The sequence below is a fragment of the Anomaloglossus baeobatrachus genome, chromosome 1 (assembly GCF_048569485.1).
Source record: "Anomaloglossus baeobatrachus isolate aAnoBae1 chromosome 1, aAnoBae1.hap1, whole genome shotgun sequence".
NCBI classification, from domain to species: Eukaryota; Metazoa; Chordata; class Amphibia; order Anura; family Aromobatidae; genus Anomaloglossus; species Anomaloglossus baeobatrachus.
The window spans coordinates 428,082,554-428,108,112 of NC_134353.1; the positions used below are offsets into that span (position 1 = coordinate 428,082,554).

The following is a 25,559-nucleotide window of genomic DNA, read 5'->3' on the forward strand; positions in this document are numbered from 1 at the left end:
TGCCCGCTAAAATACAGCACTCCTTCCCTTCGGAGCCCTGCTGTGCGCCCAAACAGTGGTCTTCTGCCACATATGAGGTATTAGCATACTCAGGACAAAATTGCCCAACAAATTTTGTGGTCTATTTTATCCTGTTACCCCTGTAGAAATTTAAAAAAAATGAGCCTAAAATGACATTTTTGTGGGAAAAAAAAAAAAAAAGCACTTTTTTGTTTTTATGGCTCAATGTATGAAGCACATGAGGGTTCAAAGTACTCATTAGGCTACTTTCACACATCAGGTTTTTTCCATCAGGCACAATCCAGAAAAAACGGGTAAAACGGATGCGTTGCATCCGTTTTATCCCCATAGATTAGCATTGTTACCGGATTGTGCCTGATGGCTTTGCGTTGCATCCGTTTTTTCCGGATGCGGCAAAATTAATTAAAGCGACGGCCGGAGGCAACGTATCTTGCAACGTTTTTTGGTCCGGCCGCTGCGGCGCATTTTTTCAATGCATGCCTATTGACGCCAGATGTGGCGCGATGCGGGAAAAAAAACGCATCCGGCCGCCGCATGCGGTTTCTTCCACTGCGTATGCTCAGTAGCGTGCCGCAACCGGAAAAAAAACAGACGGGCCGCATGTAAAAACTTATGCAAAGGATGCAGTGTTTTCGCCGCATCCATTGCATAGGTTTCACAGCCGGATTGAGCCGCAGTGCTCAAACCGGATGTGTTAAAGTAGCTTTACCTATCTAGATTTATGCCATGGGGGTCTAGTTTCCAAAATGGGATCACATGTGGGGGAGCTCCACTGTTTCAGCACATCAGGGGCTCTCCAAACGCAACATGGTGCGGCTAACTATTCCAGTCAAATGACGCTCCTTCCCTTCAGAGTCCCACCGTGCGCCCAAACAGTTTTTTTTCGCCACATGAGGTATCTGCGTGTGCAGAAGAAATTGCCCAACAAATTTGGGGTCCATTTAATCCTGCTACCCTTGTGAAAATGCAATATTTGAGGCTAAATTAACATTTTTGTTGCAAAAGGTAAAATGTTCATTTTTCCCTTCCACATTGCTTTAGTTCCTGTGAAGCACCTGAAGGGTTAATAACCTTCTTGTATGTGGTTTCGAGTAGCAAGAGGGGTGCCATTTCTTGACTGGTGTCACTTTTGGGTGTTTTGTGTCATGTAGACATCTCAAAATCACTTCAAATGTGATGTGGTCCCTAAAAAAAGTGGCTTTGTAAATTTTGTTGTAAAAAGGAGAAATTGCTCAAACTTTGAACCACTAAAACTTCCTTATAAAAAATTTTTTTCCCAAAATTGTGCTGATTTAAAGTAGACATGTGGGAAATGTTATTTATTAATTATTTTGTGTCATATGTCTCGCTGGTTTAAGAGCATAAAAATTCAAACATTGAAAATTGCATAATTTTCAAATTTTTCGCCAAATTTCTGATTTTTTTTCAAAAATAAAACGCAAAAAATATTGTCTTAAATTTACCATTAACATGACGTATAATATGTCAGGAAAAAATAATCTCAGAATCACCGGGATCCGTTGAAGCGTTCCAGAGTTATAACCTCAAAGTGACACTGGCCAGAATTGCAAAAAATGGCCAGGTCATGAAGGTGAAAAAAGGCAAGTGTTAACATTTCAAGAATTATCTGCGGTCCAAAGACAGATAGTATTCAGACGCAGATGGCACAAACCACTGAGCTCAGTGATAGCGCACATCACTGCTGCAGACTATCGCCATGGAAACCAAAACACACACTGAAGCAGCAATGGGGGAGGGGGGAGTACTCTCTTATTTTACAGTACAGAATTATTTGGTGTCTACTTTTCTATAAGTGGTAAACCCCTTTAATGTAGACAATTCCATTTCAAAGAAACAGGCAAATACAGCTGGCAAAGTGACTAAGAGTCATGTCATTACCTGATCCACCAAACTGAGTACTGGCCAGTGTTGTAGGTCTGCTCTTGCCATTAGCCACAGGCAATGGGAACATCTGGAAAACAACGCAATGACAATTAAAAAGCAGTAATGAAAATAAACAATGTGATGTGGGACTAAGTATTATTACCACCTAACCTGTATTCTCTAAACCCCATGAAGATTTAAAAAAAAAAAAAAACAAACTGTATGAACAGAACAGAAATTGAGCAGGTTTCACCATCAAATGCACGACTTCGAACGAGGTTGCTGGTGGCTCCTCACATTCAGACCATTCCTGCTCCAGTTCACTGGACACCAAGCACAACAGTACGACTATGTACATAATGTATTAGGCTATGTGCCCACGTTGCGTATTGCACTGCAGCGTAACTGCCTGCGTCCCCAGCACAATTCCCACGTTGCGTTTTAGAACGCAGCGATTCGGCTGCTGCCAAGACGCTGCGTTCTAAAAAGCAACTTGTCACTTCTTTTGTGTGTTTTGGTTGCAATGTCGGTCTCTCTCTCTCTGTCTGTCTGTCGGTCTCTGTCTCCCTGACGGTCGGTCTGTCGGTCTATCCCTCTCCCCCCTCTTCCATACTCACTGATCACTGACCGAACACCGGCGCTTCTCCTGCTTTTGAAAATGCCGGCCGCTCATTATTCCATCTCATATTCACTGCTTCCCCCACCTACCGGTGCCTATGATTGGTTGCAGTCAGACTCCCCCACGCTGAGTGACAGCTGTCTCACTGCAACCAATCACAGCCGCCGGTGGGCGGGTCTATGTAGTGCAGTAAAATAAATAAACTAAAAAAAAAAAAAAAAAAAAAAAAAAAAAAAACAGCGTGTGGTCCCCCCCAATTTTGATACCAGCCTAAAAATATCAGCCAGCCACCTGGAATTGCTGCATCCATTAGATATGACAGTCCCGGGACTCTACCCGGCTCATCCAGAATTGCCCTGGTGCTGTGGCAATCTCGGTAATAAGGAGTTAATGGCAGCCCATAGCTGTCACTAAGTCCTACGTTAATCATTGCAGGCGTCTATGAGACACCCCCAATGATTAACCTGTAAGTGAAAGTAAATAAACACAAACCCCAAAAAATCCTTTATTTGAAATAAAAGACGGAAAAAAAAAAAAAAAAAAAAAAACCACACACACACCCTCTTTCACCACTTCATAAAAATCCCCAAACACCCTTCCAGGTCCAGCATAATCCACACGAGGTCCCGCGACGCATCCAGCTCTGCTACATGAAGCTGACAGGAGCTGCCGTAGAACACCGCCGCTCCTTTCAGCTCCACGCAGAAACTAAAGTGAGTCGCACTGTCAGCGGAGACGTCACTCAGGTTACCTGGGGGGTAACCTGAGTGATGGCACCGGTGATCGCGCGGCTTACTTCAGTCACTCATGAGATTTGCGGTCACCGATGAGTCCTTCACCTGTGATTGCAAATCAAGCCGCGGCACACGCACACAGCCGCGCGATCACAATGAAGTCGGGTGAAGTTCATCCGAGTTCATTCTGATCGCGCGGCTCTGTCTCGCAGCCAGCCATGCTCTTTTTGACAGTCCGGACCACTCGGCTCTGCTGAAAGTCTATGGGGATACAGCAGAGCTGAGTGGGACTGCACTGTCAAAAATGTGTGTTCTGGATGCTTTTCCCATGGCAGAGCAAGCATCCAGAACGCATGAATTCTGCATAAATTCTGCAGTTATAATGCGTCTCAGAACACAGCTTTTCGGCTTTGTTCTGAGACGCACATACAGCGACTTACACGCTGCGTAATAGAACGCAACGTGGGCACATAGCCTTACTGCCATTTGTTTGTTGAATACAGCTAGACCTTTTCCTGGCATATAAATTCCACAGAGGTTGTGATAAATGCCCAACAATGGACTATGGTAATATACATTTAGTGAATGCCTAATGTACTCCTGAAACAGATGCCACTGTATTAAGTCACAGGAATCTGTCACCCATAGAATAATATGGCATTTTACACTTGCTTCATGAAAAGTTATTAAAAAGCTCATTGTATATTTTAAACGGATTCTATCTACTTTATTCTGTGGTATATTAAATGTGCCACAGCCTGGACAGACAACTCAATGGCTAATGGAATCCTATGGATAGGTTTTTAGTAGGCATGCTGGTAGCTTTCCTGGAGAACAAACTAAGCATAGGGCAAAAGTATAATCTGAGTGAGATCTTACCCATCAGCTTCTTACATAACTAGCCCAAGCAAGCTAGCAAGACGTCAGCATAAGTAGCATACAAGTTATATATTCTTCACCAGGACAGCCCAGCAGCCTGGGCACCACAGGGTTCACAGTGTTTAAAGGGACTCTGCCTTCCAATAAGAGCAGAAGAAATAGGAACAAAGAGCCTGTCTCCAGTACTGTGTCAATTACTGGTATCCCTGCTGGAGTTGGGATAAAATCACTTTATTTTGCTGCAGCTGTTGTGAGTTCAGTAATAAGAAACCCATCTATCCCACCCCACTTCACAGCTCTAAGGGTGGGTGCACATGACCTGGACACAGTGTCCTGGACGCAGCATGTTTTTCCCTGTGGGGCCGTGAGCGTTGACCACAGGAGCAGCATAAATTGACATGCAGTGGCTCAGGAAGCCATGCCGCAGGTCAGTTTACACTGCGGAGAAAAGAAACGCAGTGGGCAGGAGATTTCTATAAATCCATCCACTGTACAACCAGCATATGGGACGAGGGGGAACATCCAAACCACTGCTCACCCTGATCATGGGCGCTCAAGCTAACGCTATGTGCGCACGCTGAAGATTTGATTGCTGGAATTTCTGCACCAAATCAGCATCTGTTGGCAGGAAAATACCCATTTCTTCCAAGTTATTTCTCTGCATTCTGTGGTGGAAAGATACTGCAAAAACGCTGAAAGAATTGACATGCTGCAAATTTATTTCTGCACTAAATCTGCAATTGAAAAAAGGCAACGTTCACAAAACGTCAGGATTCTCATGGACTTTGCTGGCATAAGGATTTGCATGCATTTTTGTGACAAAACTGCACTATAAAATGCATAAAAATAACATGATAAAAATGCACTGTGTGAACATATCCTAAGACTGCGCTCACACGAACATAACATGGAAGGAAGGAAGCTATTCAATGTTTTATCAGATAGCCCCTAGACCAATATTATACTATGGGGGAAGGTCCCAGTGAGGGCATTTCTCCCCATGTAAATTCGGCATGAGAAAAAGAAAAAAAAAAAAAAAATCACAGCATGCTGCCATTGGTGACTGAAATGACGAAGTGCAGTCAGATTTCTGCAGACTCTGAATAGAGAAGATAGGAATTATTGCTCTCCTCGCAGTGTCCTCAGATTCATCCAAGAGAATCATATCTCACTTTGGCTACGTATACACGCAGCATCTTTTTTTTTCCCCACAAAGATGCAGCGCTTTTATCCCAAAAAACGCACCAAAACAATGCATTACAAACAAATTTGACGCGTTTTGCCCAGTGCGTTTTTTAAGTCAAATCTATTGACTGGAAGGGCTCGAAAACGCTGGACAAACGCAAAAAGAATTGACATGCTGCGTCTTCAAAAACACAGCCAAGATGCAGCCAACAAAAGATGCCCAGTGTGGACAGCAAAATAGAAAGCTCAGACTTTGCTGGGAGAAGGAAATGCATGCATTTAAGTGCATCTTTGTGACCTCAAAAACGCACCAAAAGATGCCCTGTGTGAACATAGCCTAAGCTGACACTCAGATCAGACTCTGCCAGAGTATGATCGTGTCATTAGCATAATCAACCCAATTCTTTCACATGAGAGAATTTACAGCTAAAGCTGTGCATAGCCAGAAAGATGCCAATAGTGGAGTGGGTTAACTAGAGTTCATATATATGTATTAATTATAAACAAAAATAGATGCTAGTAATACCTTATGGCTGCGTTTGATTAACCACCTGTTAGGCAAGTATGCTAATTAGGTGGGTGGACATAACGGTGATTAATTGATTCGGATGGTTATATATGGGGCTCCACTTTGATCGGCTTGGCCTTCAGCCTTTGGTATACTGCATTTTAGCAGTTGGAATGGGTTTGCCGCTGTGATCCTCTAAATAGTTTCCCTGATGAGTCCTTGCTGAAGGATGAAACATGTTGGGAAGAAGACACAGATTAGGACAGGAGTCTACTGAGTGGTTAGGGTAAGATCCCTATTGCTATAAAGGGATCTGTAGGCCTAGGATTCCCTGCATGGACTACCGACCTTGCACCTGGACACTGCTGACAATCTTCACAGGACCCCTCACAAATGGGTGAGATTATTCCATTTGGCATTTGTGCTTGTCATTTGATGTATTTTGCCTATGTAAGATGGCTATGAAAAAAAAAAAGAAAATCGCACTGCGCTCGCGCGGTACTTCGGTGTAATGTGAGGGCAGGGCGAGAATGGCAATAACCGGCAACGGAGGAGAGAGGGAGATAAATCTCTCCATCTCCTCCTCAGAGCCGGCCCGCCCCTCTTCAGCGCCAGCCCGCCCCCCGCAGCTGTGGTCCGATCGCATGATCGGACCTCAGTCGCAGTGACACTCAGCTCCCACTCTGCTGCCAGCATGAGCCAAATGTTACACAAGGATCGCAGTAGTTCCCCGTCCTAGTAGCCCCGACCTAAGGAGGATACATCTGGTACTCATAAATCAGGACCACTCAATTGGATCCATATCTTAAGTGACTTGGTAGGTCAGGATAGTGTCTGAAACGACCCCTTATTGGATTATCCCCTTGGCTTGTGGTCGCTATTATTCATTTGAACACATTATTTAACATTTTAAATATAGACTTTAATAAAAGTTATGTTTTAATTCTCACAAAAATTGCTATTTTCTAAGAATAAGTGAGTCTTGGGGGTACTTTGCACGTTGCAACATCGCTACTGTGATATCGTTGGGGTCAAAATCGAAAGTGACGTACATATGGTGCCGGTAACGACGTCGCAACGTGTAAAGCCTAGATGCACTGATAAACGATCACAAAAGCGTTGAAAATCGGTGATCTGTGTAGTGTCGTTCATTTCCATAATTTCGCTGCAGCGACAGGTACGATGTTGTTCCTCGTTCCTGCGGCAGCACACATCGCTGTGTATGAAGCCGCAGGAGCGAGGAACATCTCCTTACCTGCGTCCCACCTGCAATGAGGAAAAAAGGAGGTGGGCGGGATGTTTACGTCCCGCTCATCTCCGCCCCTCCGCTCCTATTGGCCGCCTGCTGTGTGATGTCGCTGTGATGCCGCACGACCTGCCCCCTTAGGAAAAAGGCGGGTCGCCGGCCAGAGCGACGTCGCAGGGCAGGTAAGCGCGTGTGAAGCTGCCGTAGCGATAATGTTCGCTACGGCAGCTATCACAAGATATCGCATCTGCAACGGGGGCGGGTACTATCGCGGTCGGCATCGCTACCATCGGCTAGTGATGTCGCAGCGTCCAAAGTACCCCTGAAGGCCCCGTCACACACAGATAAATCTTTGGCAGATCTGTGGTTTCAGTGAAATCATGGACATATTGTTCCATTTGTACACAGCCACACATTGTCCACAATTTCACTGCAACCACAGATCTGCCACAGATCTCGCTGTGTGTGTGACAGGGACTTTAGTCTGGCAGTCATACCGACATTTGTTTGCTATTGAATTCTGATCAGACACTGCCAGAGTATAATCAATGTCGTTAGTGTAAATCGACCCAATTCTTTTACATGAGAATTTACAGCTAAGCTGTGCTTAGGCAAAAAGCTGCCAATAGTAGAGTGGGCTAACTGCTCATGTATATGGAGGACTACATGGCATGAGCTCATTAATGAGTAGCTGAGCTGCAGCAGCTCAGTAAATGACCCAGACAGAAGTAGGAGTAGAAAACCCGATTCTACTTTATGCAGCTCTCAGATGGGACATCATAAACCTGGTGACAGTCTCTTAAAGAGGATATACAAGCACCTAAATATAGACCATCAATATTGAACAACCAATTTAACATTTAGTTCTTTTATGACAAATAAATTATAAACCCGATACAAGCCCTCCGTGTTAATACAAGCCTCTTAATATTTTGCGCTAACACCACCCATAGCAAGGGCAGTGTTTGCGCACACTGACATACAACGGTCTTCGGCAAAATGGTGCTGTCTGCAGCATACGTGCAGACACAAAGTCAGCGGCAGAGCCAAAAGGCACTGAAAGTCAGCAACAGGGCCGAAGGCACTACCCACAGTGCCGCTCCGCTCCAGGACAAGGATATTGCACCAAAACCTGTAGAATGAATTAAACAAAAACCAGGCTGGGAATTTCTGTACTATAGGTATCTATTAAATCAGTATAACAGTGCCAGTAACAACATTAAATCATTATGACAGGTTATATTTAAAAAATGTACATGATCAAATATAGTTTCGGATGCAGCATGGATGTTCCATGTGGGAGCCATTTTTTTTTTTTTTTTTTAAAAAATCACCCATACATTTGAATGGTATGAACCTTATCTAAAGGCCGCTTTACACGCTGCGACATCGCTAGCAATCGCAGCGGCTCCCGTTGTTTGTGCATCACGGGCAAATCGCTGCCCATGGCGAACAATATCGCAGGTAAGCGTCACACGAACTTACCTCTCTAACGACATCGCTTTGGCCCTCTTTTTTAAGGGGGCGGTTTGTGCGGAGTCACAGCAGGCCACCAAAAGAAGCGGAGGGGCGGAGAGCAGCCGCAAGAACGACACTCCCACCTCGTTGCCGGAGGACGCAGGAACGCTGTTCGTCGTTCCTGGGGTGTCACACGTAGCGATGTGTGCTGCCTCAGGAACGTCAAACAACCTGCGTCCTGAAAGAGCAACGATATTTTGAAAATGAACGACATGTCAACAATCAACGATTTGGTGAGCATTTGGGATCGTTAGCGATCGCTCGAAGATGTCACACGCAACGACGTCGCTAACGAGGCCAGATGTGCGTCACGAATTCCGTAACCCCAACGATATATCGTTAGTGATGTCGTTGCGTTTAAAGTGGCCTTTAGACTTGGAAGAAAGTACAGAATGTTGGGATTTTTCTCCTGCTAATAGTCGGACCAAGAAAAAAAAAATATATAATAATAATAATAATAATAATAATGATAATGTAGAAATAATTGATTCGGGCAACATTCATCTAATGTGTTTGGCTACAGATATAAAACAAAAAACACCATGTCCATACATTGGAGTCAATTATCAGCAGACCATTGTCAAACTGACTACTTATGGTGAAATCTACAAGAACCAAATGTCTGATGTTTTTACTGGATTCATCCTATACGTGTGACCACAACTTTCCATCTCTTCACCTATCATCAGACGATCACATTCTGGACTTCTGTACTCACTTCCCCACAGTTGAGCCTCGACTCCGCTTCCAACCAATCTTGGATTTTCAAATTCCACCCTGCGTTTTCTTATGCCAGGCCATTAACATGATGCATCAACACATTACATGGTAAAAGCCAGTACAATCTATGAGACTGGGAGAATAGCATTAGCCACAGCAAAAAGGGTGCTCCATTCACAACCGCAACTTAAAGATTGACTGGCTGGATGCGTTCATCCGCATAAGATGTGTACAGGAGCCAGCTTTTATTTCACGCTCTGTCCTGGACCCGTAATGCTGTAATTTTGGAGGAGGGAGTGTGTGGTGGGGCGCAATTACCATATTTTTCGGACCATAAGACACACCCTGGTTTTAGAGGAGGAAAATAGGAAAATAAAATTTTAACCAAAAAATGTGGTCATGACACACTGTCATGGGGCGAGGATCTGCTGCTGACACTTATGAGGGTAATGTCCCCAAATTCTCTACTAAGGTACCCCATTCTGGTAACTATCCTCCTGCCTTGTATATGATCCTGTTCTTATACCCCCAATCCTGCTTATATACCCCCATCCTGCTATAAACCCCCATCCTGCTCATATACCCGCCATCCATCCTGCTCATATACCCCCATCCTGCTCATAATAAACCTCCATCCTGCTCATAATAAACCCCCATCCTGCTCATAAAATACCCCCATCCTGGTATATGGCCTGTTTCCTGTGGCACAGAAAAAAAAATAAACGTTTATACTCACCTTTCCTCACTCCCTGCAGCACCGATCATCTTCCTCTCTGTCTCAGCTGCAGCGCCACTGTGTGGAGCAGTCACCGTTATCTGCAGCATCGCGATGTCTTCCTGTCTGTGTCGGTCAGCTGATCTGTGTGGACACTAGCAGCGCGCACAGCGATGACGTCATCGCTGTGCTCACCGCTCTCTACACAGATCAGCTGACTGGCACAGGCAGGAAGACATCGCGATGCTGCAGGGGGACGGCTCCACACACGGTGACGGGTGAGTACTGATTCACTGCACCCCGTGCTGATAATTATGCACGGGGGCAATGAATACAGCCGCACATGATCACTCCAGGCTGTAGTTGCCAGGGGTGATCATGCAGGCCGGCTGTTAATTATGCGCTCACCCCCCCCCGCCCATCATCCCGCCCACCTGTCAGCGGTGACTTCAGCGCTGAGAAATGATGGGCGGGAGGATGGGCGTGCATATCTAATGAGCGGGCCCACGAGTTCACAGCAGGCGCTGCTGCAGCCTGGTCGTGCCCCAGATGACCCGCTCCACCGCAGCACCCTCATTCCCCGCAGCCACATTCAGACCATAAGATGCACTCCCCACTTTCCCCCCAACATTTGGGGGGAAAAAAAGTGCGTCTTATGGTCCGAAATATACGGTTAACATAGGTTAATATTATTCAGGAGGCTGTCCATTGCACACACAAACTGAAAATATGCCCATCTAAACAAGGCCTCACAGTGACCGTAGCTTTGGAAAAGCTGGTTGGTTTCTGGAGGTTCTAGAAACGGTTGATCAAAATGCCATACAGAATCTTTAATATGGTGCCATGCAGGAGCCTAACAGTCTCCATGCTTATGGACATACTCTCCCCTTTACGATATGAATTCAGAAGTATATGGAGGGAGGTACAATAGACAGCACCACTATAGAAGTCCTATTTTAGCTAGGCACAAGGCCCCCTTCACACGTCCGTTTAAATAACGCATGTGTTGCACGATCCATATTGCACGATCCATGTTGTCCATCCATGTGCACATGTGCCATTTGTATGTTTGTACTGGAAAAAACAAAAAAGCATGACACTGAAATGAATGGTTTGTTGGTTTGGATGTCTAAAAAGTGTGCAAAGATGGATAAGGCTGCTTTCACACATCCGGTTTTTGCTGAGCGGCACAATACGGCGCTTTGCAGAAAAATCGCAACCTTTTTTTTGCCGCCGGTTGCGTTTTTACCGCATAGACTTGCATTAGTTCCGTATTGTGCCGCATGGCCTTGCGTTGCGTCCGTTTTTTGCCGGATGCAACATATTTAGCCCATGCAGCGGCCGGATGGAACGTTGCCTGGCACGTTTTTTTGTGCAGCGAAAAAAACGCATTGCGCCGGATCCGGCACAGTGCGGCACGATATACAATGCAAGCCTATGGACGCCGGATGTGGCGTCCTGCAGCAAAAACCGCATCCGGCCGCCGGATGTGGTTTTTTGAACTGTGCATGCTCAGTATCAAGCCGCATCCGTCAAAAAACGGACGGGCCACATGGAAAAACTTATGCAACGGATCAGTTTTTTTCGCCGCATCCGTTGCATAGGTTTTTGAGCCGGATTGTGCCTGATGCAAAAAAACTGATGCGTGAAAGCAGCCTAAATGATGGATAGCTGTAACGCCTGCCTGGAGCCACAGACTCAGACTGGCTGTAATGGACAGGCTAGAGGGAAGCTACTCACCAAGCAGGACCCCGAGAACTCTGCAACCCTTTAACCTCTATACAGGGATTTGGAATTACACAGAGCCCCAGAGATCACCACCTGTAGTAGGCTGTAGTCCGTGGTGGTCAGGCTGGGTCAAAAACCAGGAGATGCAAAACTAACAGAATCGGCAGGCAAGGGCATATTGAGGAGACAAAGCAGAGGTCAAATCCGGGACTGGCAGCAAGGTACAAAAACAACAGGCAGGAGGGTAGTCAGAAAACAAGCAGAGAACAGCGCAGAGGAATCAACATACAAACAGAACAGGAACCAGGAATACAGACTCTCTCTGGCAGTGGTCAGATGACAGGAGGGGGAATAAGAAGGGTGTGGTGTCCTCCCAGTGGCTGTAGCTGAATGATGGCAACTTCAGCTGGAAGACACACACCACCTACAGTCAGCCAGTGGTACTGTAGGTCCAAGGGAAACCCAGCCTAGTGGATGAGCGGAGCCTGCGCCCACCAGCGCCGCTGTCATCGACTCCTCTCCCATCACTAGCACTATCCACGGCAGGAACAATGAGTCGCCTGGTGATTGAAGCAGAAGTCGATGTAGCGGACTCCGTTGGGGACGTAACAATAGATAGATGATACACCTATTATGGGTCAGCAGACCTGTTGATGTTCGTGTTCAGCCGAACTGTAGTTAAAAGTTTGGTTAGGTACCAGAACTGACCACATAGAATTTAATTGAGGCTTGAACTTTTGGGCTGGAAAATAGTCGTAATAAGGGCTAAAGTGCTGCAAACTGAAATAAAATGGGGGTAAGAGCAGGACACACTGCAAACAAATGCGGATAAGAAAATGACTTAAAAGGGAAGGTGCCATTTTTTTTATTTTGTATTAATAATAGTGATTATGAAATAAAGTATTTTTAATACAAAATTAAACTCACTGTTTATTTAGTTTTTATTTAATTCTAGTGTTACTGAAGCACTGGGGGCTGCCATCATGGATTTGGTGTTTGTAACGACAGTTACTCACCTCCTTTATGGCAGTCCCCAGGGCATAAACTCTTAGGCTATGTGCGCACGTTGCTTTTTTTTCCGCGGAAACGCTGCGTTTTGAACTTCAATATTTTCAATGCCAAATTGCATGCATTCAGCTTCCCCAGCAAACTATGAGAAAGCCGAAAAATCAATGCACACGGCGCTGCGTTTGTAAACACAGCGTTTTGGATGCCCAAAATTGCTGTGGAAAAAAAGCAGCATGTGACTTCTTTTGTGCGTTCTAGCTGCATTCTCCACCCATTGAAATCAATGATGTGGGTCAGAACGCAACCAAAATGCACTTGGGACTGCATTTTTGTTGCGTTCCACATGCTTTTTTTGACAAGCAAAACGCAGGTCTTTTCAGTCTCTCTCTGTCAATTTCTGTCTGTGGATGTCAGTGAATATCCCTCTGTCTGTCGGTCGGTCGGTCTCTCTCTCTGTCAGTTGGTCGCTCTGTCTCTCTCTCTGTCCGTCGGTCAGTCTCTCCCCCTTTCTCATACTCACCGAACCCCGTCGCGGCGCTGCACGGCTGTCATACTGCTCCGGCGGCTTTTTCCTCTTTTGAAAATGCCGGCCACTCATTTTTCAATCTGGTATTCCCTGCTTTCCCCTCCCACCGGCGCCTATGATTGAGTGCACTCAGACACGCCCCCACGCTGAGTGACAGCTGTCTCACTGCAACCAATCACAGCCGCAGGTGTGCGGGGGGGGGGGGGGGGTCTATATCGTGCGTAAAATAAATTAAAAAAAACAACGTGCAGTCCCCTCCCCAATTTTGATACCAGCCAGGGTAAAGCCACACGGCTGAAGGCTGGTATTCTCAGGATGGGGAGTGCCATGTTATGGGGAGCCCCCCAGCCTAACAATATCAGCCCGAGGTAATGAGGAGTTAATGGCAGCAGCCCCTAGCTGCCAATAAGTTCTAGGTTAATCATGGCAGGCGTCTCCCCGAGATACCTTCCATGATTAACCTGTAAGTTAAAGAAAAACACACAGACATCCAAAAAATCCTTTATTTGGCATAAAAGACAAAAAAAAAAAAAAAACACCCTCTTTTACCACTTTAATAAAATCCTCAAATACCCCTCAAGGTCCGACGTAATCCACATGAGGTCCCGCGACGCATCCAGCTCTGCTACATGAAGCTGACAAGAGCTGTCACAGACCAGACCGCTCTCTGTCAGCTCCACGCAGCAACTGTAGTGAGCCGCGTGATCAGCCGTGGTTCGGCTTGCCGAACGGAGGTCCCGTTCAAGTTCGGTTCGGCGAACCGCTCAAGAAACAATGGGAGGCAATCACAAACACATAAAAACACCTAGAAAACACCCTCAAAGGTGTCCAAAAGGTGACAAATAACTCACAACACAACACAAACACATGGGAAAGTGACAAGGACATATACTCATGCAAAAACAAAAGAGCAGGACAAGGAAAAAGAGAAGGAGACACAGATATAGGCATGGCACGCCCTTCTAAAATCATGTAAAACACCGCAAGGTGACTCCAAGCGGAGTCTCCCTTTTTTCCAAAAATTGGGCCACACACACACCCACCCCTTCAGTGGCAGCACTTGTGCCCCAGTTGTACACTTCACAGCTAGATTTGCATCAAGCACATTCAAAAATACGCCATACTTAACCGTCCCCAGGATGACACCGGGGTAGGTAGCTAAGTCTTTGCTGATCCCAGCTCTGTTCATCTTGGCTCCTTTTAAAAAAACACAGCAAGGGTTGCTCCAAGAAGAGTCTCCTTTTTACCAAAAATTGGGCCACACAGACACCCACCCCTTCAGTAGCAGCAGTTGTGCCCCAGTTGTACACTTCACAGGTACATTTGCATCAAGCACATTCCAAATCCACAAGCATTTACTCTCCCCAGGATGACACAGGGGTAGAAAATTCCTTGTGGATCCATGACTTGTTCATTTTGATGAACATTAGTCTGTCCACATTGTCACTGGACAGACGCGTGCGCTTATCTGTCAGCACACACCCAGCAGCACTGAAGACACGTTCAGAGACAACGCTGGCAGCTGGACACGACAAAATCTCCAAGGCGTAAGGGGAGAGCTCTGGCCATTTTTCAAGATTTGAAGCCCAAAATGAGCAAGGCTCCATTTGCAAAGTAATGGCATCGATGTTCATTTGGAGATACTCCTGTATCATCCTCTCCAGCCGTTGACTATGTGTCAGACTTGTTGTCTCTGGTGGCCTTGCAAAGGAGGGTCTAAAAAAATTATGAAAAGATTCCATAAAATTGCTGTTACCAGCACCAGATACGGTGCTGCTGGTACGGGTAGACTGTTGAAGATGACGAGACCGTCCCATGTTTGTCAAGTTACAACTGGGAGATTCACTCCCTGCACCTACACGGTTGTTTGGTGGAAAAGCCGAGCTAAGATCGAGTAACAGCTTCTGCTGATACTCCTGCATACGTGCGTCCCTTTCTATGGCTCGAATTATGTCACAAAATTTGGACTTGTCCCGGGGATCTAATAGTGTGGCAAGCCAGTAGTCATCATCACTTCTAATTTTGACAATACAAGGGTCATGTTGGAGGTAGTGCAACAAGAAGGCGCTCATGTGTCTTGTGCAGCCATGCAGACCAAGTCCATGCTGTGTTTGTGGCATAGAGGTGCTAACCGTTCTTGCTTCCTCTGACATCTCCCCCCAACCTCTTTCAACTGAAATTTGACCAAGGTCTCACTCATCCGCTGAGTCTTCCATGTCCATGGACAGTTCGTCCTCCATTTCTTCATGTTCTCCTGTACCTTCCTCAACATTTCGCCTGCTACCATGCGCCCTTGTTGATCCCTGTCCCCCATGGTCCTATGCCTGCCGCGTTGGTGATGATGAATGTCTGGACCTTGGTGATGTTGTTGTCTCTTGCGCATATGAATCCTCCTGTAGTTCCTCCCCTTCCTGTTGTCCCACCTCCTGACTCCGAATAGTGTTTAGCGTATGCTCCAGCATGTAAATGACTGGAATTGTCATGCTGATAATGGCATTGTCAGTGCTAAACATATTCGTCGCCATGTCGAAACTGTGCAGAAGGGTGCATAGGTCCTTGATTTGAGACCACTCCATCAGGGTGATCTGCCCCACCTCTGCATCTCGTTGGCCCAGGCTATACGTCATGACGTATTGCACCAGGGCTCGACGGTGCTGCCACAGGCGCTGTAAAATGTGGAGAGTCGAATTCCAGCGTGTCGCCACATCACATTTCAGGCAATGAACCGGCAGGCCGAAAGACTTCTGGAGCAATGCAAGTCGCTCAGCAGCGGTGGTTGAACGACGGAAGTGAGCAGACAGTTTTCGAGCCCTGTTCAGAAGGCCATCTAGGCCGGGATAGTGTGTTAAAAATTGCTGGACAACAAGGTTCAACACGTGAGCCATACAAGGCACATGTGTCACCTTGCCCAGGCGAAGGGCCGCACCCAGGTTTGCAGCATTGTCGCACACGGCCTTACCAGGCTGCAGGTTGAGTGGAGACAACCATTTATTAAACTCAGTCTCCAGAGCTGCCCACAACTCAGCCGCTATGTGACTCCTATTTCCAAGACATGTCAAGCTAAAGACCGCCTGATGCCGTTGCGTTCTGCTGCCAGCATAGTAATGAGGGGTGCGTGATTCCTTCTGCGCAGTGAGAACGCTGGTGGCCTGACCAGGCAGGCTTGGGGCGGAGGTGGAGGACCCAGACGAGGTGGAGGAGGCAGAAGCAGTGGCGGAACTTGGACAGACAGAGGATTGACACACAAGTCGTGGGGATGGCAAGACTTGTGCAGCAGACCCTTCACCATCTGTCACCATAGTTACCCAGTGCCCAGTCAGCGACATGTAACGTCCCTGTCCATGCTTACTGGTCCAAGTATCGGTGGTGAAATGCACCCGTTGACACAGAGTTTCTCAAGGAAGCGGTGATGTTGTGTGCGACATGCTGGTGTAGCGCGGGCACACCTTTCTTAGAGAAGTAGTGGCGACTGGGCATCTGGTACTGGGGCACAGCGACAGACATAAGGTCTCTAAAATCCTGTGTGTCCACCAGGCGGAAAGGAAGCATTTCGGTAGCCAAGAGCTTACAGAGGGATAAAGTCAACCTCTTAGCTTTGTCATGGGTCGCAGGAAATGGCCTTTTATTTGTCCACATCTGAGGGACAGAGATCTGGCTGCTGTGTGTAGACGGTGTTGAGTAGGGTGTCCCTGGAAAAATGCAGGTTTGTGAGGAAAGTGCAGGCGTAGACATGATGTTGCCTTCATCCAACGTTGGTGCTATCGATGTCTGAGAGAGCTGTACACACGGACTTGTTTCCCCTTCCAAACCAACTGACGACCTACCAAGCAAACTGCCTGTTGCGGTTACAGTGGTGGAAGTTGTGCATGGAAAACCAGGTGTGACAGCTGTCCCCACAGTCCTAGAAGATGAAGAGCGCGCGGATGCACTGGAAGGGCCAGGCGGTGGATGGTTCGCTCCGCTAGGCCGCATTGCAGCACGGTGAGCTTCCCACTGGGACATATGATATTTATTCATGTGACGATTCATGGAAGAAGTTGTCAAACTGCTGAGGTTTTGCCCTCTACTAACAGAATCACGACAAATTTTACAGATCACATAATTTGGGCGATCTTTTGCTATGTCAAAAAAGGACCAGGCTAGGCAAGGCTTAGAGGGCATGCGACCTGCTGATCCACCCCGACTAGTGCTCAGAGGCAGAGTGGTGGCTGAGGATGCAGTTGTAGACGTGCTACCAGTGCTCAGACTCTGTCCAGGAAGGCGCAAGGTAACTTCGTTGTCGGTTGCATCCTCCTCCACCACCTCTGTTGACCTCCTCGAGTGCCTGACTGTGGGTTGACAGTAGGTGGGATCTAGAACTTCCTCATAAATTGTTGTGTTTGCACTCCCCTCACCCTCAGACCGAGCCTCTTCTTGCCCTGACAGAATATTTAAGTTGTCATCCCAATCTGGTATCTGCATCTCATCGTCATCAGTATGTTCCTCATTGTCTATAACAGGTGTTTCAGTTTGTGAATAAGGGTCAACATTATGCTCAGAAACTTGGTCCTCACGGCCTGAATCAGAGTCACAAAGGTTCTGGGCATCACTGCAGACCATTTCCTGGTCTGTACTCACTGTAGCTTGGGAGCAGACTTCTGATTCCCAGGCTATAGTGTGACTGAACAGCTCTGCAGACTCAGCCATCTCAGTTCCACCATACTGTGCAGGGCGGATGGAGACTTCAGAGCTGGGAGAAAGCAAGTTTGATTGGGATGACAACTCAGAGGACTGGTGTTTTTTGGATGCGGTAGTTGAGGTGGCGGAACGGGCACTTGTTGGACCACTTGAGATCCATTCAAGCATTTTCCTTTTTTGGCCATCATCTACCTTTGTTCCAGTTGTTCGTGTCCGTAAAAAAGGGAGCACATCGGATTGTCCACGGTAAGTAGTAGACATCTTACTTTTGCTGGAAGACGGTCTATCTTCAGCAGATGTTAATGGAGCTTTGCCACCTTCCCCACGGACAAACCCTTTTTTTCCTTTTCCAACACGCCTCTTCCCCTTTCCACCAGCATCTGTCATTTTGCCACTCATTTTGATTGCGACAAGATTGTGCACTTAAAATGTGGTAGTAAAAATTGAGAGGTGGTGTAGATTGCAGCGGTGGTCTAGCTTTATTAACAGCAGAATAAACAACAATAATTATCCCTGACAATGCAACTACAGCCCTTAAACTGGCAGCATAGTTTGCTAGTATAATGGCTTAGTAACAATGAGCTTGAGTGTGCAATGCAGAGGTGCTGCAAATAGATTTGCACTAGTCGGACACTAATGGAAGTCCAACTGCCACTTTTAGGATGCCACTAAGTTTACTCAGTGTTTGCTAGTATAATGGCTTAGTAACAATGAGCTTGAGTGTGCAAAGGGCAGGAGGGTACAGTGGTAGGGTTGTGGGTCTGGGTAGAGGAAAGTAAGCCTGACTTTATATCCCTCCTAATGGGGAAATGCAGCGAGGAAGTCCCTGACCTTAGCTACACAGACGCTGTTATCTTGTGTAGCTGTTAAAATCTGTTTCCACGGACCTGACTGTCACCTACGGCTCTGAGCCTGCTGTAATTAGCCCTTACAAGAGCTGAAAGAAACTGCTGTATGGGCTGCTTCCAGGGATGACGTCCCTTTTGTCACGTGATAGGGGCGTGTTCAAAATACTATCACATGACAAAAGGGACGTCATCCCTGGAAGCAGCCCATACAGTCTAGCACTACCCTGAGCATAGTGTGACCGCTGGAGAGGTTTGCACGCTCACGAGATTATGGGCGGGTACTTGCTGATAATCACAGCCCCGCCCATAATCACTTGCCTGCGCACACGTCACCAGGGGTCACACTGCTCAGTCCTGTGAGACTGGCACTGGGCATGCGCGTGGATGGCTGGAGCAGTGGGCGGTGCATCAGCTATGGAAAGGAGCGATGGGGGCGGCATACAGGACCAGGAGGCAGAATAACGGACGGCAGAGAGCCTGCCCCCGTGTCACATTTACACTATCTGAATACAAAAAGGTACAACTTTATAAACTCTTTATTTTGGTCTCACATGGGGCACAATAATAACAGGGACCTTTCTAGAATGCAGCCCATGAGCTGCAGAGGGGGAATCTTTTAGCTTTTGTGCGAAATTTCTGCTGACAGGTTCCCTTTAAGAACATTTATGTCTCGCTTCAGGCTCTGATGGCACAGCGTGAAAACCATCTAACTCTTGTCATCAGCACAGTGCCTGAAGAAATGCCACACCAGGGAGATCTTTTGAGCTACCTCTGGCCTGTTCAGTATGTCAACGCAATGAGCAGTAGTACCGTGTTTCCCCGAAAGTAAAACAGTGTCTTACTTTCTTTTTACCCCCAAAAGTGCCACTATGTCTTACTTTCGGGGTATGTCTTATATTGGAAAAAATCCCACAGCAATCGCAGCAAGTCTCCATGCAATGTACCGTATGGGGACTTGCCGCGATTGCGCCCTAAGTGTACCGTAAGTTAAGGAAACTTAACCACCAGCGGCTGCACATGAGGGCACTGAGGCTGTGTGATTTTGTATGTTGTCCATGGTCCTGATGGACCACGGACAACATTACTGCAACATTTCAACATTTCTCGGTAGCCGAGCGCTCAGCTGAGCGCCCGACCGCCATCATGTGTCAGCTCTCAGCTGAGCGCTAAGCCGCCGGCATGTCAGGGCGTTCAGCTGAGCGCCAGACCGCCGGCATGTGTCAGCTGAACGCTAAGCCGCCGGCATGTCAGGGCGCTCAGCTGAGCGCCAGACCGCCGGCATGTGTCAGCTCTCAGCTGAGCGCTTTGCCGGCAGCATGTCAGGGCTCTCAGCCGAGAGCTGTCACATGCCGGCGGCATGTCAGGGCGTTCAGCTGAGCGCTCGGCCGCCGGCATGTTAGGGCGCTCAGCTGAGCGCTCGGCCGCCGGCATGTTAGGGCGCTCAGCTGAGCGCTTTGCCGGCGGCATGTCAGGGCGCTCAGCTGAGCGCTTTGCCGCCGGCATGTCAGGGCTCTCAGCTGAGAGCTGTCACATGCCGGCGGCATGTCAGGGTGCTCAGCTGAGCGCTCGGCCGCCGGCATGTTAGGGCGCTCAGCTGAGCGCTCGGCCGCCGGCATGTTAGGGCGCTCAGCTGAGCGCTCGGCCGCCGGCATGTTAGGGCGCTCAGCTGAGCGCTTTGCCGGCAGCATGTCAGGGCTCTCAGCTGAGAGCTGTCACATGCCGGCGGCATGTCAGGGTGCTCAGCTGAGCGCTCGGCCGCCGGCATGTTAGGGCGCTCAGCTGAGCGCTCGGCCGCTGTAACTGTACTGTAAAGAGGAAAAAAATAAATAAATAAATTTTTACTACGTCTTACTTTCGGGGTACGTCTTACATTAGCCGACTCCCCCAAAACCCCCACTACGTCTTACTATCGGGGGTGTCTTACTATCGGGGAAACACGGTAGCAGATGTACTGGCAGTGGCTAGGGGCCGTCCGCTGAGCTTTTGCACCCTGCTCCATTCTTTTGCAACACAGCTGAGGCAGTGGGACCACAACTTCCTCCGAACTGGAAACATCACTCGGATGGCCTCGACTCTAGGTGGGGTCTAGTACCTAATCATCCCCCACCCACTCCTCACCCCTGCCCTCCTTGTCAGTCTGCACACTGCAGAAAGCAACAGCAGTTGGCGCCGGTGTTCCATTATGAGGTGGGCTGTGATGGTCAGTTGACCGTGTACACTAGCTTTCCCACGTCCTCATTCTCCAACTGAACAAGTAGTTGGGCATCAGTTCACTCAATCTCTACCACGTCTAAAGCAGGGACACATGGATGGCCCACAGAACCCCTGCCAGTGGAGTTAGCAAAAAGTGACTGCTGCATGATTTGGGACTCAGATTGCTTGCATGATTTGCTAGGGGTTGAGGTATAAGACAGAAGCGCATAGGCCACAGGTGCAAACTCTGCTTTCAGCTGGTGACCGGCATGGCTGTGATGGCTGCGGAAGTGTCCACAGCCGAAACGTTTGTGGATTGGCTTCGCTGCAGCCTTTCAACAAGTTTTATTCAGTATTGTACTATGAACTCGGACTTGAGTGAAAAGTCCATATTTGGATTTAAGCAACAGACATTAGGTGTCTAGTAAAAACCTCGAACTTTACAGTTCGGGATCACTCATCCATACTATTTTGCCACATAAATGAGGAAAAAAAAATAAAAATTATTTTTGATAACCAGCACAAGTAAAGCAGACAGCTGCAGACTGAGAAGGTGAATGGTTCTTGGGCAATTCCCAGCATAAAAATTGCATCCCGCAGCCACCCCAGAATTGGCATATCCCTTGGATGTGCCAATTGTGGTGCTTTGCCCGGATCTTCCAGATTGCCCTGGTGTGGTGGCAATCAGGGCAATTGTAGCTGGTTTTGATGTTAGCTGTGTAATGTCAGCTGGCATCAAGCACCGTCTACCAGACACCCTCATTACTAGCCCAGTAAGCAGCGCTGTGGAGTCGGACTCATAGCTCATTTTGGTGGAGTCGGTATAAAATGCACCGACTCCTAAAATATATAATAAATTGGGGACAGTAGTGTAATACAGAGTGTGATGAAAATGTTTTCATAGGAATTTGGGATGAAATGTCCTATAAATGTCTGTTCTATTCCTGATATAAGGCTGCATTCACACACAGCGTTTTTGCTGCATTTTTTGGAGGATACGTTTTTCAGCTGCAAAAGCAGATCAGCTTTTTAAAAAACCACATCAGCTGAAAGGTTTTTGAGCTCATAAACAATGCTTTCAATAGCAAAAGCAGATTAGAAAAACACCACAAACTGACATGCTTATTCTTTGTGAGGATCCTCACAAAACGCTGTGTCTGAATGTCCTATCTTTTCACCCATTGCCTTTGCTGGGATGCCAGAGTCACTGCATTTCACTGAATTATTTTGCCATCAATGTTCGATATTTTTGTGACAAGAAAGAAATTGTTAATAAGACACTGGCAGTAAAAAATAGTAAAGCTCATCACATCAGCCAGTTTCTCCAGACCTTAATGGAAAAAGTTCTGCAAGATTAGGAACGCAAAAAAGAACAGGTTCTTGCTATTGTAACAAACAATGCTTCAAACATAAGTACAATTAAACTGATGAATGAGAGTAATGAACAAAGGCTAGAAGAAAATTTAGGATTTAATATGTTTGAGATGGAAGGCCACAGTACTGTTCATGTAACTGAGGAACAAACAGATATTACAACAGAAGAACAGCAAAATGATACTTTAGGATTAGATCTTGTAGAATCTGCTTCAAAACACTTTCATATTCATCACATGCGCTGTGTTGTGCACACGATGCAGCTGGCAATAAGAGATAGTCTGCAAGACGGACCCCGGAGTCACACATCCGTCTTTTCGCCGGTTTGGTGGATGCGGCGCACTCCAGTACAGTGTATACAGTACAGTGGCAACGCGACAAATGACGGTCACATGCTTTCATGTGACCCGGAAGTTGTGGCGCTGCCACTGTACTGTATCGTACTGTACTAGCATGTGCCACATCCGCCAAACCGGCGAAAATCCGGATGTGTGAAACTGGGTGGACATACTGGAAATCTGATTGGAAAAGTGAGGAAGTTGGTTATTGCCGCCAGAACCCCTAAAATTGATTCCATCTTGAAGAGACGTGCTGGGAAAGGGGCAATTGTTGATCAAGCCACTCTGTGAGACAGCACTTAATGACTGAGCGATTGCTTGAACTAAAATAGTTTCTTATAGATATGGTGAACCCTCAAGTAACCTTAAATGAAGGTCAATGGACACAGGTGGCTGAATTGAAGGAATTGGTTAATCACCCATTTACCGTGACTACAAAATTACAAGCTGAGGAGTTAACTCCTGGCATTTTCATAAGGGAGTGGAAGAACTTACTATTTTGCCTGTCCCAAAGTGGAGGTTTAATCGCAGATGGCATTTCTGCTTCAATGAAACGGAGAGAGACACAGCTATTGGAAAATAAAATTCTTCTGGCAGCTGTTTATGTGGACCCAAGTCATCATATACTGCTTGATGATCAACAGCTTACTAAAGGAAAAGAAGCTTTGAGTGAGGTAGCAGTTAGGATGAGCAGCTACAAGACTGCCAGGCGCAAGAGGACTTGGGTCCTGACAGTGCTACTGCTGCCATATCTTCATCCTCATCAGATGAGGAGTTTAACTTTGACAAGTATTTGGATGACATGGAGCAGCAAAATGTTGCCGCAAGGAAAAAGATTTCACTCCGTCTCCTATAGCAGCAGATTGACCAGATTTCAGTAAAAATTTTCACTTGCTCTCAAAGAAATAGAAAAATTCAACCGTTCATCAAAACTGATTGTGTATGAGGCAATTCCTTTATACCCGGAAATTGTTAGAGATGTTGCCCATGTGGTTACGGCTTTGCCTCCAGCACAAGTTAGTGTAGAGAGGTTGTTCTCTAGCCTTAAAATTATTAGGTCAGATTTGAGGTCATCTGCGAAGGAGGATCTGATGGAGGCAATTCTATTTCTTACAACAAATGCATAGACTGCACAAACATAATTATCTATCTATCTATATATATATTAGATATATATATAGATAGATATAGATAGATATATCTATCTATATCTATCTATCTATCTCTCTCTATATCTCTCTCTCTATATATATATATATATATATATATATAGATATATACTACTACTACATATATATATATATATATATATATATATATATATATATATATATATATATATATATATATATATATATATATATATATATATATATATAATATATATATATATATCTCTATCTATCTATCTATCTCTCTCTATATCTCTCTCTCTCTATATATATATATAGATATATACTACTATATATATATATTATATTATATATAGATTATATATATATATATCTCTATCTATCTATCTATATATATATATATATATAAACATATATATAAACACTTATAACTTATGTTATATATGACACTGTGTAATACACTAAGTGTCAAAAAAGTTTTCAACGAAAACATACTAAATAATAACATTAGTATATTGCTTATATTTAAATGAAAAATATACTGTAGTTCAATTTGAACATCAGACATTTAATCATTTTTATGATACAATAATCAAGATATTTAGATAGAACAAAATATATTTATTGGCATACAACTTTAGAACACAAAAACTGATGAATTGTAAATATGTAATACAATATGTAATATACAGTAGATTACATATATATCTTGTATATGTAAATATATATTATACATGCACATTGTATTACATATTTACAATTTAATCAGTTTTTTGTGTTCTAAAGTTGTATGCCAATAAATATATTTTATGTTCTAAATATCTTGATTATTGTATCATAAAAATGATTAAATGTCAGATGTTCAAATTGAACTACAGTATATTTTTCATTTAAATATAAGCAATATACTAAATGTTATTATTTAGTATGTTTTCGTTGAAAACTTTTTTGACACATCGTATATTACACAGTGTTATATATAACATAAGTTATAAGTGTTTATATATATATATATATATATATATATATATATAGATAGATAGATTAGATTATATATATATATATATATATATATATATATATATATATATATATATATATATATATATATATGAGAGAGAGAGAGAGAGAGAATCTATATCTATATATAAAAGTGTATATAATATACACACTATATAATACACTATGTAAGTGGCAAAAATGTTTTCAACAAAAACATACTAAATAACATTTGTGCAATCTATGAATTTGTTGTAGGAAATGGAAGTAATTCTATCAGATCCTCCTTCGCAGATGACCTCAAATCTGACCTAACAATTTTAAGGCTAGAGAACAACCTCTCTACACTAACTTGGGTTGGTGGCAAAGCCGTAACTACATGGGCAACATCTCTAACAATTTCCGGGTATAAAGGAATTGCCTCATGCACAATCAGTTTTGATGAACGGTTGAATTTTTCTATTTCTTTGAGAGCAAGTGAAGAATTTTAGTGAAATCTGGTCAATCTGCTGCTATAGGAGACAGAGTGAAATCTTTTTCCTTGCGGCAACACTTTGCCTGCTCCATGTCATCCAAATACTTGACAAAGTTAAACTCCTCATCTGATGAGGATGAACATACGGCAGCAGTAGCACTGTCAGGCCCCAAGTCCTCTTGCGCCTGGCAGTCCTGTAGCGGCTCATCCTAACTGCTACCTCACTCAAAG

The 25,559-nt window shown here is 45.4% G+C and overlaps 1 protein-coding gene across 5 annotated transcripts in view; it reads right to left on the minus strand.

Annotated features, from left to right (window-relative positions):
- Positions 1–25,559, minus strand: part of TCF3 (transcription factor 3) — a 246,785-nt gene that overhangs the window by 132,020 nt on the left and 89,206 nt on the right. For all 5 annotated transcript variants that reach the window (XR_012754630.1, XM_075352621.1, XM_075352618.1 and 2 more), the window contains one exon: positions 1,921–1,993. Coding sequence is in view for 4 of the 5 variants with exons in the window: in XM_075352621.1 (XP_075208736.1) it covers positions 1,921–1,993 (73 nt within the window). In the remaining variant the exon portion in view is untranslated. The remainder of the gene's footprint in view (positions 1–1,920; positions 1,994–25,559) is intronic.